The sequence below is a fragment of the Dama dama genome, chromosome 19, assembly GCF_033118175.1.
Source record: "Dama dama isolate Ldn47 chromosome 19, ASM3311817v1, whole genome shotgun sequence".
Taxonomy (NCBI): Eukaryota; Metazoa; Chordata; class Mammalia; order Artiodactyla; family Cervidae; genus Dama; species Dama dama.
Genome location: NC_083699.1, coordinates 61,721,660 through 61,740,771, shown reverse-complemented (window position 1 = coordinate 61,740,771; position 19,112 = coordinate 61,721,660). Strand labels below are relative to the sequence as shown.

Here is a 19,112-nt window from a genome sequence, read left to right as displayed (position 1 = left end):
ACATGTACTTACCATATAGCCCACCAACCTTACCCACAGGTATTTCTCCAAGAGAAATGAAAACTTATCTCTGGGCAAAACCTATACATGATTATTCATGGCAGCTTTTTTCAGACTTGCCAAAAACTGGAAACAACTCAAGGCATGTCTTTAACTGGTGAATGGATAGACAAATTGTGGTCTCTTCACACAGTGGGAAACCACTCAGGACTGAGAAGAATGCAGTGCTGATCCACGCAGCGACGCGGATGGATCTCAGAAGTATTTTACTAAGTGAAGCCAGCTGGTCTCAAAGGGCTAGCTACAATCTCCATGATTCCACCCACAGGACATTTTGAAAAAGGTGAAACTACAGGACAGAAAACAGATGAGCTGTTGTAGGGGCCAGAGTAGGAAGGGAAAGTGACAAAATTCTGGGAAGCGGCACAACATCCTTATGTTTTGTTTGCGATGGTGGTTACACACCTCCATGCCTTTGTCAACACTCATAGACTCTCATACTTTAAAAGAGGAGACTTTAATGTATGTAAACATATGTCAACAAATCTATTTAAAAGTTGATAGAGTTTATCACAGTATTAAAACAGAAAATACAGAAACAAGTCTGACAGAAGATGTGAAATATCTCAACATGGAAGGTTGGAATTTGTTGCTTTCACTGCCAGGGTCTGGGTTCAATTCCTGGTTGGGGAACTAAGATCCCACAAGTTTCACAGTGTCCCTCCAAAATATATATGAAAAACTAAAAAGTGTTTACTGAGACAAAGAAAAGCTAAGTAAATGCATGGATATACCATATTTATTGTTTGGAAGTCACAACATTATCATGAAAAACTAAAACTAAAACCATGAAATGATAGGGGGAATAGATGGAATAAAACTAGCAAAGTGTTAAAAATATTTTAATCTATGAAATAGGTATATAGGGTTTTTACAATTTTTTTACTTTTATAAATTCTTCAAAATTTTAATAAAAATTTAAAAATCTTAAAAAATGGAAAACTAGAAAGTGTTTACTGAAATAAACAAAAGCTAAATGCATGCATGGATGGATCATATTTATTGTTTGGAAGTCACAACATTATCAAAATGTCAGTTCCCCCAATTAATCTTTAGAGTCAATATGATCACAACAAAAAAATCCCAGCAGACTGTGTGGATGTGCATATTAAAAAAAAAAAAAAATAGAATGAGGAGCTCTGCTCAAAGCATATAGAAAAGTGATAGACTGGCCATGATAGGTACTCTGAATTACCTAGAGCAGTAGGCCAAGAGGAATTGTTGAATCTGCCAAAATCAAATCATCCTTCAATAAAAAATAAATTAATAAACAAAACAAAAAATACAAAAAGTAAAGCGTGGACGCCTAGTTAAGGAAAACGAGAATCAGGAGGATGTACACAGAGCTGAGAGGCCGCCATAAGGAGTCCGTGAACAGGTGGGGAACAGAGGCTGCTTACAAGTGGGTGAGACGAGCTACAACCGAAACGCAGGCCTTTTGATGATACTTCCTGAGCTAAGACCGTGCCTAAGATCTGCATAACCATCGAAACCAGCTGACAGGCTGATAGGGAAGCCCTTGGAATTTCCCTTTTGTAAGTAAGAACACCACAGCTTTGTAAGGGTAGGTAGCTGTCTTTCCCAGGCACAGATGCAGTGGATGACAGACTTATTATTCACACCAATCATGTCTAACGCTCCCAATTTGCTTCTCAGAAGGGGAATGATTGATGAACCAAAATTGCTAAGCTTTAAAACACTTTTCACGGGCGTCCCCGATGGCTCAGTGGTAAAGAATCTGCCTGCCAAGGCAGAAGACCCGGGTTTGATCCCTCCTCCAGGAAGATTCCACGTGTTGCGGAGCAATGTGCACCACAACTACTGAGGCCTGCACTCTAGGGCCCAGGCCTGCAACTGCTGAGGCCTGCACTCTAGGGCCCAGGGGCTGCAACTACTGAGGCCTGCAATCTACACCCAAACCTGCAACTACTGAGGCCTGCACTCTAGGGCCCAGGCCTGCAACTGCTGAGGCCTGCACTCTAGGGCCCAGGGGCTGCAACTACTGAGGCCTGCAATCTACACCCAAACCTGCAACTACTGAGGCCTGCACTCTAGGGCCCAGGGGCTGCAACTACTGAGGCCTGCAGTCTAGATCCCAGGGGCTGCAACTACTGAAGCCTGCAATCTAGGCCCAGGCCTGCAACTACTGAGGCCTGCACTCTAGGGCCAGGCCTGCAACTACTGAGGCCCAAACACCTAGAGCCTACGCTCTGCAACAAACGAAGCCCTGGCGATGAGAAGCCCGCTCACCACAACAAACAGTAGCCCCCACTCAGCAATGGAGACCCAGCACAGACAAAAATAAATATATACATAAAAAACAAAACTTTAAAAACAAATAAAACACTTTGTAGTCAGAGAAGCATAAGGGCGTGAAGAGTATGTCATACTAGGGACCACGATCTCTGCAAATGGGAATCAAGAAATCAGCTCTCAATACCCGATGCAATACAATTTAGGAAATGTGTCACTGTAGCAAAAGGCAGAAAAGACATTAACAATGAATTAGAAATCACGAAGGCATGAAACTTGATTGAGGTTACAGTTCTTCATACTGTCTTATTATAGCCAAAGGTTAAGAAATGTAACTTACCATCACTGCGCATGGTGACTGCAGCCATGATATTAGAAGACAATTGCTCCTTGAAAGAAAAGCTATGAACAAACGTAGACAGGGTGTTAAAAAGCAAAGACATCACTTTGCTGACAAAGATCTGTATAGTCAAAGCTATGGTTTTTCCTGGAGTCACATACGGATGTGAGAGCTGGACAATAAAGAAGGCTGAGTGCTGAAGAATTGATGCTTTTGAACTAGAGAAGATTCTTCAGAGCCCCTTTAACTGCAAGGAGATCAAACCAGTCAGTTGTAAAGGAAACCAACCCTGAATATGCATTGGAAGGACTGATGCTGAAGCTGAAGCTCCACTACTTCGGTCACCTGGTGTGAAGAGCTGACTCACTGGAAAAGACCCTGATGCTGGGAAAGATTGAGGGCAGAACGAGAAGAGGGTGACAGAGGATGAGATGGTCAGGTAGCATCACCAACTCAATGGACAAGAATTTGAGCAAACTCCAGGAGATAGCAGAGGACAGGGAAGCCTGGCTTGCACACACAGTCCATGGGGTTGCAAAGAGTCCAACATGACTGAGCAACGGAACAGCACAACAGACTACAGCATAAGCACAAGGTCTAAGTTAGAGAGTGAGGTTTCAGACTAACAGACAAAGCAGCAAGCGACAATAGGTCAAGGTAGAATACATGTTATTGATCATTCAACTCATCAAGTGATATTACTGAGAAAGCCTCTGTCATGGGTTCAACCCACCTGACGCAGAGAGCACACCCAGCCTGGGTCACACCCATCCCCACCTGGAGCTCATCCAGGCTCCCGCATCACATCTGCATATCAGAGAGCCAAAGCAAGTGCAGGGGACGTGGGTTCAATCCCTGGTCCAGGAAGATTCGATACGCCAGTAGCAGCTAAGCCCCTGGGCCACCACCCCGAGCATGCACTCTGGGGCCCACAGCCACAACGACAGAGCCCCTGAGTGCACTCTAGATCCCTCTCACTGCAAAGAGGCCACATGCACCCAACTAGAGGGCAGCCCGTGATTACAGCTGGAGAAAGCTCGCACAGAGTGAGGAAGACCCAGCACCACCAAAAACTAATTAACCAATAAAAATTGAAAAAAGAGATGAGGCATAAGGGAGGGAATGATTCTGCGCAGTTTGCTACTAACAGTTCTCTAGAGCTACATATCTAACACTGTGGTCAGCTGTGTCCTCTTCAGATACTTCAAGGATAAAATGCTTTTCTGGACGTAGATGTGAAAAGCCACCAGCCATTGTCTTTGTTGAAGTCAAGTTTTTCCTCCCTGAATCCGCTCCTTGTAATTAAATCTGTTTTCCTCAGATGCTGACAGAGACATAAAAGCCCATCAAGCTTCAGCTGTGTCATAGTGACGCCTACAGAGAAAAACAACAAAATGCTGAAGGCAAAATTTTGTGAACCTGGTATCACAAACCAGACTTTGAATCTCAGACCACCCACTAAAATGCTGAGAATTCTTAAGCATACTAAACATGGACAAACTTCCAATATATTCTGAGCTACACCTTGGGTGCGTTAAAGGTTAACTCCTAGTGCTTGTCAAGTTCTTTGGTGCTTTATAGGAAACAAGAAAATAAGCTTTAAAATTCAAAATCGAATTTATTAGCAATGCATCCAGGCATATGAGCCCTACCACAGTGATTGCTGAATTATAATATCTAAAACCAGAATGGACTGAACATATTAGGTGAACACAGATTTAGCAATTCTTCGATTTAAATGAATGAACTCCACAAAGATCATGTGGCCGTTTTGCACTTGGTTCGGTCTGCATGTTTTAACTCATCCAGAACATTTCTGATGCTCTCAACACAAACTTCTCCTCTGTGGTGTTTTTTTGATGCAAGATTCCATACATTTTCAAATTCATCCTCAGAAAGCTTGACACCAATGTTACATAATATCTCTGAAATCTGGCGGGGGGGTAAGAAACATTGAAGTCAGACCAAGATTTATGGGTATTTTAGTCTGTATTTTTTAAAATATCTTTGTAATATCTAAGACTATGGACGTTTATCCCTTAAAAAGTGTGTGGATGTGTGTGTGGATATGTGTCTGTGTGTGCACTTATTGCCTATAATAAGCACATACCAAAATTCCAGGCCTCTCAGTTCAGGAATCATTTTGTAAACGTGAATGAATATGAGAGTGTTCAGCTGTACTAGCCAATACACAAAGCTCCTTTTGACTCTAAGTGTTTCTGATTAAAAGGAGGCAGCCAGGGACTTCTCTGGCATCCCAGTGGTTAAGACTCTGATCTTCCAATGCAGGGGGTGTGGGTTCGATCCACAGGGAAAAATAGATAAATAAAAAATAAATTTAAAAAATTTTAAATAAAGAGAGACAGCCAAATTCAAGGAGAAAGAGTAAAAGAGTTAAAGATGGCAGCCTCACTAGATTTGACTTCTATTCCGGTGACCCCTTATGTGTGTTATCTAAACCCCTAGCATGTTAGTTTCTCTTCTTTAAAATAACATTTATGAAACATCTCTAACTGGCCTGCTGTAAACTTTAACGATACTTGTGGGTATGCAAATGTCAGAGAGACAGTGTAAGCTTGAGCAAGTGAGCGGACTCAGCTGAGCAAGTTGGAGCTCCCTGGCAGCCCAGTGGTTAGGACTCAGGCCTGGGTTCCATCCCTGGTCTGGGGACTAAGATCCCACAAGCCACGGAGCATGGCCAAAAAAAAACCTGAGTAAGCTGAAAACCAGCAAACTTTATTAGTCATCTCTCTGCAGTGATAAATAGTAAAAGAGAGAAGGGAGGGGGAGAAACACGGTTTATATGTCCCAGGGAAAATAAAGAAGGGAGAGAGAAGAACAAGTAGTGGGAAGAAACATTAGGATGAGTAGAGAGGAGAAAAGATTTGGGGGGAAAATGAAACCAAAAGAGGAAAAGCATTTACTATAAAGTCAACAGGAGGAAAGCAAAGAAGGAAACGGAAAGAGCGGTTAGACAGTGAACAGCAAAACCAAAGAAGTGGCACAGCTGCCGAACACACCTCCTGAACGGAACCCTAACAACCAAAAGGTCCCCTGGACGTGATGTGTCTTGTGGGAAACTAGCAGTAAAATCAACCACACTCGAGATTCAGAAGAGCAGGGCTGCCGGCAGCGGCAGCTACAGCAGAGGTGACTCAAGGCTGGGCACAAGCTTCTCTTCCCACCCAGCATCGGGGAGAGCATGTCCCTGCAGAGTGCACCCAGGAGGGGGTCTTGGGCATTCCAGGTCTCCTCCCCGGCTTCCTCCCCTGCTCCTTGGGAGGCATTTCTACTCCATCCTGTGTATTGACTAGCTAACAGAAACAGAAACCCATCCATTCTAAGGGGTTCCCAGGTGGCGCTAGTGGTAGAGTCTGCCTGCCCATGCAGGAGATGCGGGAGACTCAGGTTCAATCCCTGAGTCGGGGAAGATCCCCTGGAGAAGGAAATGGCAACTGGCCCCAGCATTCTTGCCTGGAGAATCCCATGGACACAGGAGTCTGGCAGGCTACAGTCCACGGGGTCACAAAGAGTCAGACACGACTGAGCTGAGTGACTCAGCACACACATCTATTCTCAGGGTGATGTCCTCCAACCAGGCCTCAAGGTCCTTTTTTTTTTTAATAAACTTTTCTTAGAGCAGTTTTAGGTTTCTAGAAAGACTGAGCAGAAATTACAGAGAGCTCCCATATGCTCTATCACTTGCACCCCCATTTCCCTTATTACTAATTCTTTTTAAAAGTTTATTTGCGGCCGTGCTGGGTCTTCGTTGCTGTGCAAGGGCTTTCTCTGCTTGCGGTGTGCTGGCTTTTCAGTGAGGGGATCTCTCTTGTGGTGGCGCTCGGGCTGCAGGGCGCGTAGCCCTGTCAGTAGCTGTGACACCTGAGTCCAGTAGGTGCAGCCCCAGCCTCCGGGGCACAGGCTCAGTAGCCATGGTCGAGGCTCTGGGGCGCAGGCTCAGTAGCCATGGCTCTCAGGCTCCAGGGCACAGGCTCAGTAACGTGGCTCAGGCTCCGGGGCACAGGCTCAGTAGTCGTAGCCCTTGGGCTCAGCTGCTCACCACATGTGGGATCTTCCTGAACCAGGAATCGAATCCCTGTCCCCTGCATTGGCAGGTGGATTCTTAACTACTGGAACACTAGGTAAGCCCCTTTTAATATCTTTCTTTTTTTGGCTGTGCCACACGACATGTGGGATTTTATTTCCCAGAGATCAAACCCCTGGTGCATTGAAAGTGCAGAGTCTTAACCACTGGACCACCAGAAACGTTGCATTAAGTGTAGTATATCTGTTACAAGCAATGAGCCAGGATTGAAACAGTATTATTAACTGAAGTCCACAGTTCATGTTAAGGTTCACTCTCTGTGTTGCATAACCTATGGATTTTGACAAATGTATAATGATGTGTATCCACCATTAGGTGGCGGTAGTGTAAAGAACTCGCCAGCCAATGCAGGAGACGTAAGAGGCAAGAGTTCGATCCCTGGGTCCTGAAGATCCCCTGGAGAAGGGAATGGGAACCCACTCCGGTATCTTGCTTGGAGAATCTCATGGACAGAGGAGTCTGGCGAACAGCAGTGCATAGAGTCGCAGAGTCGGACACGGCTGAAGCGATTTAGCACACACCGTTATGGTATCATACAGGACGGTTTCACGGCCTTAGAGATCCTCTGTGCTACAGCTATTTATCCCCCATCTTCCCTCCAAGCCTCTGGCACACTGGTCTTCTGTCTCCATGGCTTTGCCTTTTCTAGAATATCATTTGGTTGGAATACTATATGTGCAAGCCTCTGGGTTCTTTCTACCCAGAATCATGAGATAAACAATGACTTACTGGTTAAAAGAATTTTTGGTTTTTTTTAGTTAAAAGAATTTTAAGCATCAGGAAACAAGCAGGAGATTTTAATTTCTTTTATCAGCCCTAACAGCCTATTTCATAGGCCCTTTAGAGTGACTGAGGGAAGAGAAAAATACAGTCTGGGGGTGTCTCCTCTCCACCCGCTCTGTGATGGATCAAGGGTCCCTTCTTTGGGACCAGCCAGCAGGCATCGTCCTCTGTCTTTCTGCCCAACCCCATGCAGTAGGGATGAATCACTGCAATGAATCTGTGACTAAGTCTGCAAGTTTGTAAGTGAGGGACCCTTCGTCTGAAGTCCTGGAAAGCATCCTAGGTCTGTTCACATCATTCCCAGCTCTGGATCTGAGAGCTCAAAAAAGGACTTGCTCCCTAGATCACAACTTGCCTTCCACAATGGCAGATCCAGACGGGCTGCTCTGACCCAGACCTGCTATTACTTCTCGGCCCTCAGAACCCCAGCGGCTATTCTGGCCTAGCCGGTTGCACCTGCTTGAAACACAACATAGGAATAAAATCACCTGGGGTGTGACGACCGAGTTTTCCAAGTGAAAAAAATGAGACACATGTGGGGCTGACACATGAAAACAGGGCAGAACATTTTACATCAGGGCTCGCTGCCATCACCTGAGACAACAGCTCACAGAGAAGGCAGAGGGGCCCTCCTCACACGTACTCTGTGGTTTTTGGGAAGACCACAGGAAGGGACTGAGCATCTTTGCTTTTATAAAAAAATTATCTTCAGCTGCGCTGGGTCTTCGCTGCTGCATGCGGGCTTTCTCCAGGTGTGATGAGCAGGTCTTCTCTCCAGTCGCAGTGGGGGCTTCTGACTGCGGGGGCTTCTCTCGTCATGGAGCGTGGGCTCCAGAGCACATGCGGTAGCTGCAGTGTGAGGGCTTAGATGCCTCCTGGCATGTGGACTCTCCCCACTGGGGATCGAATCCATGTCCCCTGCATTGGCAGGCAGATTCTTAACCACTGGGCCACCAGGGAAGTCCTGAGCCTCTTTGCTTTTACTCAGCAAAGAAGAGTGTTGAATGTTAGGAAAACATTTTTCTTTTTAGCATAGGTCATGGTGAATATATGACATGAGTGAAATGCCTCTTATCAGAGTAAGTTCTACTTGAAGAACTGTACCAAATATCACAACCAAATTGCACATGATCCTCGGGAATCCTAATGTGAGGGGCTCCGGATTACTTCTGTAATGTAAGAGCTCAAGTAAATAACCTTTCCATCTTTGTGTGCCAATGTGAAGTTGGCCTTTCTTTCAACACTTTTGAGATCCCATGCGGTACCTCTTGTTTGGATCTGGTCTTGAAGAAGTCCCTTTCAAACACCCCTTTCTGGGCAAAGATGGTAGGATGCAGCAGTGCGTAGGCATTTCCCTCCTCACCATAACTGGTCCTGTCGCTGACTCGGCGAATTTGGGGGGCAGGAATATCGGACCGAATGGTTGGAACCCCATACGTGGGGTAACCTAGGACATCAATCAAGGGGAAAAACAGACATTCTAAACATAGCAGCTGCCAGCCACAGGGCCACTGAGCACTAGAAATGTGGCCAGTCCAAACTGAGATGTGCTGTGAGTGTGGTATACACAATTTCAAAGATCTAGTTAGTACCCAAAGAAAGAATGTGAAACATTTAATTAGTCATCTTATATTGATTCCTTGTTGAGATGACGATGCTTTGGAGATACATATTGTGTATTATATATACATACAATAGTACAAACATGTACTATTTAAAAGAAAACTTCTGGCTGCTCCATGTGGCTCTCGGGATCTTAGTTCCCTAACCAGGTACTGAATCTGGGCCACAGCTGTGAAAGCAAGGAGTCCTAGCCACTGGACTGCCAGGGAATTCCCAATATACTATCCAAGTTAATTGTACTTGTTTCTTCTTCTTAATGTGACTACTAAAAATTTTAAATACATATGACGACGACTGTATTTCTGTTGGACAGGACTATTCCACAGAGAACAGCAAGATCTCATCACAACAGAATATAAAGTGTGTCTATGAAATTCAGTAAAGAAAAACATGTAAATCCTTAATCATGGCCTTACTCCAAAAAAGGGATCTTGACCAACATAAAAGAGCCTTTCTAAATAACCAGCATTCATCATGATTGGTACTGAGATTTTGGGGTCTATGAGTTGAATTGTATCCTCCCCAGACTCTTATGTTGAAGTCCTAACCCTAGTACCTCAAGAGGTGGCCTTATTTGGAAATAGGGTCATTGCAGGAATAATTAAAATGTGGTCATACTGGAGAAGGATGGACCCTTAGTCCAATACGCCTGGAGTTCTTATAAAAAGTGGACGCGGGGGCATGGACACTCACACGGGAGAAAACCACATGAAGATGAAAGCAGAGATCGGGCTGATGCAGCAGAAAGCGGGCAGCACCAAAGACTGCCAACAAACACCCAGAAGCCAGGATGGGCCTGAGGAAAAGGCCCCCTCACAGCCTCAGAAGGAAGCCAGCCTGCCAACACCCTGATCTCGGACTTCCAGCCATCGTGGAATCATCAATTTCTTTTTTCTTTTTTTTTAATTTTATTTATTTTAATTTTTATTGCAATACAGTTGCTTTACAATGCTCTGTTAGTTTCTACTGCAACAGCAAAGTGAATCTGAGTGGTGACCCAAATAGGAAGGAAATCCAAAAAAGAGATGATCAATTTCCGTTTAACCATTCAGTTTGTGGTATTTGTTGCAACAGCTCTAGCAGACTAACAGATGGAGAATGAAACTGAAGGCACTCTTCTCTAACAGCTCCTCAAATATTTGAGGGAAAATCTGTTTCTAGCTAAGAATCACTTGATTTAAGTCTCCTACCACTTGGGACTTCCCTGGTGGTCCAGGGGTTAAAACTCCAGGCTCTCAATGCAGGGGGCATCAGTTTGATCCCTAGTCGGGAAACTAAGATCCCAAATGCTTCATGGTGCAGCCAAAAGGAGTCTCCTACCACATGGTGAATTCTGAATTATGACAATATCTAACATTTGGGCTTCTGAGCTATAATGGTTTCAATTTCATTAACACAGAGAGAATCATTTTACTTGGGTCACCATGAACACTAGCTCAATTCAGCCTATATCAAGTAAGCCCCCCTGGCTGCTTAGAAAACAAGGTTGAAGGAAAGGTCCTAGGCTTTGAGAAAGTTAAGAGTCTAATGGAGGCTGGGTACAATACAAGGGCACTCCCCTTCTGCGTTTGCTGCTCCTTTTAAAGCTCAGCATATAAGGTGACAAACTTACAAGTAGAAGGAACAGCGCCTACAACCGCACTGATCTCGGAAGAAGTCGTCTTGTAGTGATTAGAAACTTTATCCCTTGGCCTCAGAAGTGTCCGCAGAGTCTTTTCTGAGCTCCCTGGTTCTTTTAAGACAATATCTTCAGGCTTTAACAGGAGAGCTGGTTCAGATTCTTCTACATTAGCCTCATCAGGGTTTGCACAATCCGGTTTTCTACCTTCAAACAAAGAGGGAAATGGGGGTGGGGGGGGTGGGAAGTACAGGACAAAGTTACACCCCAGAGCTCGCCCTGTAGCAAGGTGAGTTTTCGCAGCTGGTCTTTTCTTGCTGGTGGAACGGGAGCCTGAGCTGGTGCAGACACGTCACTGACACCAGAACTCACTGCGGAAGCCCAAGTTCATACACCAGGAAATGGGAACAACGTCTACTATTTCTAGTCACCACTCTGCTCATTTCACTCTAGAATAAAGCTTTTCAGTCTGAAACACCAAAAGAAAACAGAAAACTTGTTTTTTCTTTCTTCTCTTTTAAAATTGGAGCTTATTTTCATATTTGACTTGAATACAGGACTACCAGAGCTGTTGCTAGGACTATGCCCTGGGAAAGGTAAGAGAAGATGTATTTGGAGTTACAAACGCCACACAAGCCCTGGATCGCGGCGGGGGAGCGCCACGCACTGCAACATTTGGAGAAGTGAGGAGAACTCGCTGGGCGCGCCCAGTTCTATAAATAGCCCCCTCCAAGTCAGCGTACAAAAAGCCTGAGGCGCGGCTGCCTTGCTTAGGCTTGGCCCTCCTCCGCAGCCGCGCTTCGCGCAGGCAGCGGCGCGGCCGAGGACTCAGTCCTGCCGCAGAGTCTCCCGCACCGGAAGTGCGCCGCCTGCGCTAGGGGGCGCGCGGCCGCCCGCGCTGGGAGCCGAGGGGCGGGAGCGAAGGCGGGCGGTGCCGGGCGTCCGCCGGGACCGGAAGACACCTGAGCCCCGCCCCTCCCTCAGCTCCTGCGGCCGCGGCCTGGAAAGCGTCAGGCCTAGGGTCCCAGATCCTTTAATACCCTCCGTGCGCCCCTCCTCCTAAAGGCAGAAATCCGGAACAAGGGTGAAAAAGGTTTTAGAAAACTTCCAGAAAGCCAGCTCCTTGAAGAACCCAGCCCCTTTTCTCTAGCCGACAACACTGGGACAGACCATTCCTAAGCTCCTGCTAACTGACCCACCTTAGAAGAAAAGGAAAGAGGAAAAACCCCAAAACTGAAAAGGGCTGCTGAAGTCAGGACCGCAAAACCAGGAACAATTTGAAGAACCATCTGGTTTGAAAACAGGCTTCTGCTTTCCATACTACTTCATGAGTTGTGCCAAGAAGAATACTGTCACCCTCTGCTTATTTCTGAGAGGATTAGGGTAGAGCTGTTTTCTATAAGAAGCTTCATTAGGTAAAAAACGATCTTCCTGCTCTCCTTCTAGTGGATAGAGTAGAAAAGCCATCCCAGAAACTGGTAAGGGCGCCCATCCTCAATAAAGCCCAAAATGTGGCATTGGTTTTGCAGGAATAAAAGTGAAAACTTTTTAAAGGGAGAGATATTCCAAGAGGAGATAAAAATGCAAACAACCTTTTAAAAGGTAATCATCTCTAATAATCCAGACTTGAAAATTAAAGCAAATGAGGTATCATTATATAACAACTAAATTACCAGAATGTTTGAAATAACACTCAATGGTAACTAGATTGGAGTAAAACCTTCTCACAGTCTTGACTGATAAAACTGCAAATTGGTACAATCATTGAAAAAGGCAAAATGAAAACAGTTACTTCTGGGACAAAAATGATATTCTTAAGAAATGAGATATTAAAGAAAAGAAATGAGATATAATTAGAAACAGAAAGCTTTCTGAAAGATGATAATCGTTAGACGGTCACTCATATTACTCTTGAAATATCTGGAAATAACCTAAGTTCTAGAGAGTGAGGAAATGGTTTAGTAATTTACAATACATCAGTGTGAAGGAACTGAAAATGAAGTTTACAGAAATCGTGCAAGTATCTCTTTGTTCCATAGAAATTTGAGACCTAAGTTTTTTTTAAGCCAAATAAAAATGGTACATTCACTGTGATTTTAGCTATTTTAAAGTATTTCCATACACACATGCACACATGTATTTCTACATATGTATATATGCATATCTATATGTGGTTAGTGACACAGGAAGATAATGGGTAAACATGAAAATATTTGAATAAAGTCAAGATTATGGTTGTCCTTTTCTTTAAAAATGTAAAAGATCAAGTTCTATTTTACAATTGACTTTTCCAGGAAAAGGAAGCTAATTTCTCTAAGAATATGGTTTTCAAACATCTTTCTTAGGAACTCTCTTTCATATTTTGGGCTTCTGTGTAAATTGCTTTGCTCATAACTGTTTTGAGTAAGTAATATATCATTCCAAACTCAAGAGATACCAAAACATAGACTGTCCCTTAGCAACCTATCCCTACCTCACCTCCCCAGAAATAATAAATATTATCAAATTCTTTCCTGTCCTTCCACAGATATTCTATGCATGAAAAAGAAAATAAATATGTATATATGTGCATATTTCTAAATACATAATATTAAAGTTGACAAGAGTTGAACTCCCAGGACAAAGAAAACATGAAAGTACATTTAAGAAGTTAGCAAACCTTCAAAAATTAAATACCTTTAATGAGGACCCTCTCTTCATACTCTTTAAGGGGGGTTTTATCTTTCCAGGTAAGAAAATTCGCAAATTCGAGGTAGTTAATCAGCCCATCATTATCCACATCACAGTATTCAAATAGCTGGTCCAGGAGATTCTCGTCTAAGTGCAAGCTGGCCTGGTCACACGCTTCCTGAAGCTCAGCTTTGTCTATCACCCCATCTCCCTTCTGTTAGACACAAAGCAAGAAAAGGTGACATGAGCATTGTCTTCAAGAGCAGAGTGGGCAACATCTGTTATTTCCCTTGAGAGAAAAAAAAAGTCTGTCACATAAATTCCAAGAATCTGTCTTATTTTTCACGTAAGAAGAGTCAAACTTTAAGCGAGATTGGTCCTCATTGTGTCCATCTGATACATACCCAGTAATTTCAACACTTTGTTCGTTTTAGTATCTTTGTCTTTAAATCGTGCTGCCTACACTCTGGTGGAACAGGCCCAAGCATGATCCATGCTTGACATTTCATTTGACCAGCATTGTATACTTCCCACAACTTCCTACAACTTTCCATGCTTCCAAAGCTTTGAAAACCTCTGGTGTTCCAACTGGGCAGCCTATGGTCCTCCACGCCACTGCCTGATAAAGAGGAGAAAGTGGGAAGTGACTGCAGGCCGAGCACAGAGAGGTGGGTTCAAAGACAGCTGCCTCTGGAGAACTCCCTGGTGGTACAGTGAGCAGTTAAGACTCCACGCTTCTTCCTCTGAAGGGAATATGGGTTCAATTCCTGGTCAAGGATCTAAGATCCAGCTACACTCTAGCTGTTAACACTCCCCTGAGCAAGAGGGGAAGTTTCCACCATTTCAGGCAACAGTTAAAGACAGAAGCACTTAAGGTGAGCTGCAAAGCAGGAAAGGGAAATTTAGAAAGGCTGTGGACAGAACTGGCTGATTCACTTGGAGGGGTGAGGACCTGGAGCACAGAATGCTTGTTAAGGAGGAATGGCCAGAGCAGACGTCTTGCCACTCAGCCCTGCTGCAGCCTGTCAAGCCCACCTTAAATCCACCCAAGCTGACTGTGAAAGGTCCAAGCCTCCCTGCCAGCTGCCACAAAGGAGCTTTGCCCTCTAGAGAGACTTCCCTGAGACAGATAAACTCCCAAAGGAAACCATGAATGACTCACTGGCTAGTATTCGGCTCCTAGGCCCAGAGTTGGAGTCACAACGCTGACAAAGGCAATCCCTTGGAAAATGAGAAACTGACCCATGAATTCCAGATGAATTCTAGATAAATTCCTGCAGCCAGACCCACAGGCCTGCAGAACATTCCTAACCCTCCTGTTGAAACACAATTAGAATGTAAAATATATTATCTTAGCAGGGAGCTGCAATGTCCTGGATAAAGCAGACTGCTTTATGAAATTCTCTGCTGCATGCCCAAGTCAACAAAAAATGCAGACCCTACAGTCCTAACAGAAAAGCAATGGGGGATGAGGGGGATGGCTGTTGAATCAAGGGTCCCCCAAACTAAAATAGATGGTGGCAATAATGAAAATAAATGCTTCTTACTCACCAGGGACAGAGCCACTTCTGCCTCTGCATCCTTTATTTCTCCCTCCCCCACACACAAAACCCAGCTGTTCTAAGGAGGACGTTGACTAGGTGCAAGCCAAAGTCCCCTTGTCCCCAGGGGGACTACAGGCCGCAGGTATCTGTGCAACTTCGGGAGGCTGGGACTCAAACTGCTCTGGCTTCATAGGCTGTGGGTGCCAAAGCTGCCATCCCACTCAGTCTGTAACTAGCAGAGATGTCAGGAATCCGCTGGTGGGGCTTGGGCAGGGTTTGCTCAAAGTAGAGAAGGAAGGTTCACAGTGTATTATTTCTGTGGCTTCCACTGCTGGATGTATAATTGTGTTGCTGCTCTCCATACCCGTCTGGGGAATATTCCCGCACTTCTGACCAGAAGCCACATGGAGACAAGCTAGGACCTTTGGGGCCTCACAAGCCTCATGACCCCTTTGAACAGCAAGTCTCTATGAATATCGGTTTCACGAACTTGAAGCCCAGGGTCCTCACTGGTCTGCTGTGGCTTTCAACCTCAGTGAGAGCTATGAAGGACCAAAACAAGCAGTCACTCTCCTCAGTGGGTGGAACTTGTTTATTTTCATGGTTCCAGCCAGCACTCCCCTTGATGAACCTGTATATTTTTACTGACTCTTGGATTGTTGCCAGTGGCCTGTCACTCTCGTTGCCACATGGAAAACTACTGATTGGAAGATTAAAGACGCCTCTTTTCGCATCAGATAGGTGGATAAACAGAGGAATGGATAAAGAAGCTGTGGTACATATATTCAGTGGAATATTACTCAGCAACAAAAAAGAGCAAAATAATGCTATATTTGCAGCAACAGGGATGGACCTAGAGACTGTCATACTGAGTGAAGTGAATCAGACACAGAAAGACAAATATCGTATGACATCACTTACATGTGAAATCTAAAAAAAAGCAGGAGGTCCAAATGAACTTATTTGCAAAGCAGAAGTAGAGTCATGGATGTAGAAAACAAACATGGTTACCAGGGGATGGAGGCACAGCGATAAGCTGGGGACTGAGAATGCCATGTACACACTCTGCGTGTGCTAAGTCACTTCTGTGGTGTCTGACTCATTGTGACCCTGTGGACTGCAGCCCACCAGGCTCCACTGTCCATGGGGTTCTCCAGGCAAGAATACTGGAGGGGGTTGCTATGCCCTCCTCCAGGGGTCTTCCCGACCCAGGGATTGAACCTGCATTTACTACTATGTATAAAATAGATAACTAATAAAGACCTACTGTATAGCACAGGGAACTCTACTCAGTCCTCTGAAATGGTCTATGTGGAAAAGAATCTAAAAACAAGTGGACATATGTGTATGCATGACTGATTCACTTTGCTGGACACCTGAAACTAACACATTATAAATCAACTCTACTCCAATAAAAATTTTTAAAAAAGAAAACCGTGGAAACAAATCACAGCTGCTGAGTGAACCATCCAAGTAATTCACACAGCTGCCCATAATAAGGGTCCATCCTCCAATAAGGATGGCTGGGATAAAGCTTCAGAGGGAGCCTGGACCACCCAGGGGGCCACCGTCACTGCGGGGATCCATCCTTGCACCAGACATGGCAGTACAGTTACCATCAGACCAGGCGCCAAGTAAAGCCACCGGCCTGAGCAGAGGCTCCACCACAGGCCGAACTGGCGACTCCTGCCTCCAGCCTCGCCGTCTGTCTCGTGGTGAGGTGAGAGAGACTCACCGCGCAGGAGGCATTGCCCCACGCTCCGGCCACATTGACAAGGTGAACCTGTGTCCCCTCCCAGAACTGCTGGCGGCGCCTGTCGCTGCTGACACATCTTCAAGTTACAGAGTCGAGAGTTCAGGCCAGTGAGCCAGCTCCAGTCACAGAAGCGTGGCCATGGAGTGCATCTGAGTCATGCCCTCAGCCTGGCGGTGGCACGACTTACAGCCCAGAGGCTCCTCAGCAATAAGCTGTCAGTCCAGGCCCTCAATGAGCCCTCCCTGCCCCCAGGCACCCACAGCCGCCTGGTTACTGAGCTTTCCTCCCCAGCTCCTGGCTCACACGTCTGAGTACACCAGTGTTGTCACTGACGGAACTGTCCCCTAAAAGGAATCTTCCCACATCAGCTACTTCCTGGATGATAATTAGAATAAAAGGAGTTGGAATTACACATACGAATTTTGAAAATCTAAGACGCTGCTGTGACCATTCTTGGACATGATGAGTCTTTTTCTTTTTTATCCCTTCTAGATTTTACATTCCCTGAGTAAAAAGCCTGCACATTATCTGGAATAATATTTGATGCACTATGAGTGTTCAGCAAATAACAGAATTAATCCTCTAAGCCAAGAAGATTCATTTAGGAAATCACAGTTTATTTGTTCTGTTTTGTTTTGCTTTTCAATTAAATTAAATCTGGGCACTCAACAGTATAAGATTCAAACAATCAAAAACCATCCTACAGCTGTACCAGGAAGACCCCCATCTTATTATCCTTGCCGAAAAAAGCTCCTCAAGAACCCTGAGCACTATGTTGTACGTATTAACAGTTAACTATTTAAAAGGTATATCAGCATTAAATAATTCTCAGTAATTTTCTCCCTGCTTAATTTAATTTTATCGTAAGGAATGTGCCTGGTGGTTCACTAAGATAATCAACAGCTATTAAGATGATCGTCTTGCCTATAATTACATCTGAAATGAAGAATTTTCAGAAAGGAGAGCACTGTGCATCCTGCTAGTCTCCTTAGTCACATCACTACTGTGTGAATTTCTCCAGTGTCATCTCTGTAGATACTCGGAGTTGAATAAATTTGAAAATATACTTGTTCAGAAATGAAACAGTGCTATTTACAAAGATGCAGATGGACCTAGAGATGTCATACAGAGTGAAGTAAGTCAGAAAGAGAAAAACAAATACTCTATAATATCGATTTTATGTGGAATCTACAAAAATGGTGCAGATGAACTTATCTGCAAAGCAGACATATAGACAAAGAGGACAAACGTATCAATACCAAGAGGGGGAGAGGGGGGATAAATTGGGAGATTAAGATTGACACATTTACACCATTGAGACCATGGATAAAATAGATAACTAATGAGAACCTACTGTACAGCACAGGGAACTCTCCTCAGTGCTTTGTGGTGACCTAAATGGGAAAGAAATCCAAAAAAGAAGGGATATATATATACATATTATATTAATAGCTGATTCGCTTTGCTATACAGCAGAAACTAACACAACATTGTAAAACAACTATACTTCAATAAAAATTAAAAATATAAAATACTTGTTTTCACTTATGTAATTAATTCTAAAGAATACTTTTCAAATTACCTGTAAATAGCAATCAGACTTTATTAAAAATCAGAGAAACAGTTGAATACTTTCTTTAAACACAACTTTGAGGGCTGGTGCACTGGGAAGACCCAGAGGGATGGGATGGGGAACACATGTAAATCCATGGCTGATTCATGTCAATGTATGGCAAAAACCACTACAATATTGTAAAGATATTAGCCTCCAACTAATAAAAATAAATGAAAAAAATTAAAAAAAAAAGAAACACGACTTTGTGAGAAATGTTGTTGATGACTGGCATTTGTCCCAACATAATTAGTATAAACTTAGATGAGATATTTAACCCATGTTTTATTCATCAGTACATCACAGACATACAGACCCCCTAATCTAAAATAAAATGAACGAGCTTAAAATGAATTAGCCAATGAGTGATCAAGATTTTTTTATAAGATAAAAAGTGTGAAGTGTCACTTTTCTAAAACTGTACTCAACATCAGAAGGGAGATAAGAATATCATCTTTTCCCTTTGAGATAAATTAAAATCATTCTGTTCTTTCTTTTCTTCTGTCAAGATGATGATGTGTTACATCATCACAGGTTTCTTTATGAGCTTTTATTTGTCTGTTTTAGACTCATTCTAAAATGGTTTTGAGGCTGCCTAGAAAAATAAGTATAAAGAGAGCCAAAAAAAAAAAAAAAAAAGTGAGGAAATCAGGGCAAAGAGAAAAATGAAGTTGGAATGAAATAAGATGAAACCTGAAGCAAAAAGAGTGCACAGAATGTATGCTGTCAGACCATGTTCACAAACTAG

The 19,112-nt window shown here is 43.9% G+C and overlaps 1 protein-coding gene across 1 annotated transcript in view; it reads right to left on the bottom strand.

Annotated features, from left to right (window-relative positions):
• Positions 1 to 4,352: 4,352 nt before the first annotated feature.
• Positions 4,353 to 19,112, bottom strand: part of EFHB (EF-hand domain family member B) — a 59,356-nt gene continuing 44,596 nt past the window's right edge. The window contains exons 10-13 of the mRNA XM_061167953.1: positions 13,459 to 13,666; positions 10,777 to 10,989; positions 8,807 to 8,988; positions 4,353 to 4,585 (exon numbers count right to left, since the gene is read on the bottom strand). Coding sequence (XP_061023936.1) covers positions 4,412 to 4,585; positions 8,807 to 8,988; positions 10,777 to 10,989; positions 13,459 to 13,666 — 777 coding nt within the window. The 3' untranslated portion in view covers positions 4,353 to 4,411. The remainder of the gene's footprint in view (positions 4,586 to 8,806; positions 8,989 to 10,776; positions 10,990 to 13,458; positions 13,667 to 19,112) is intronic.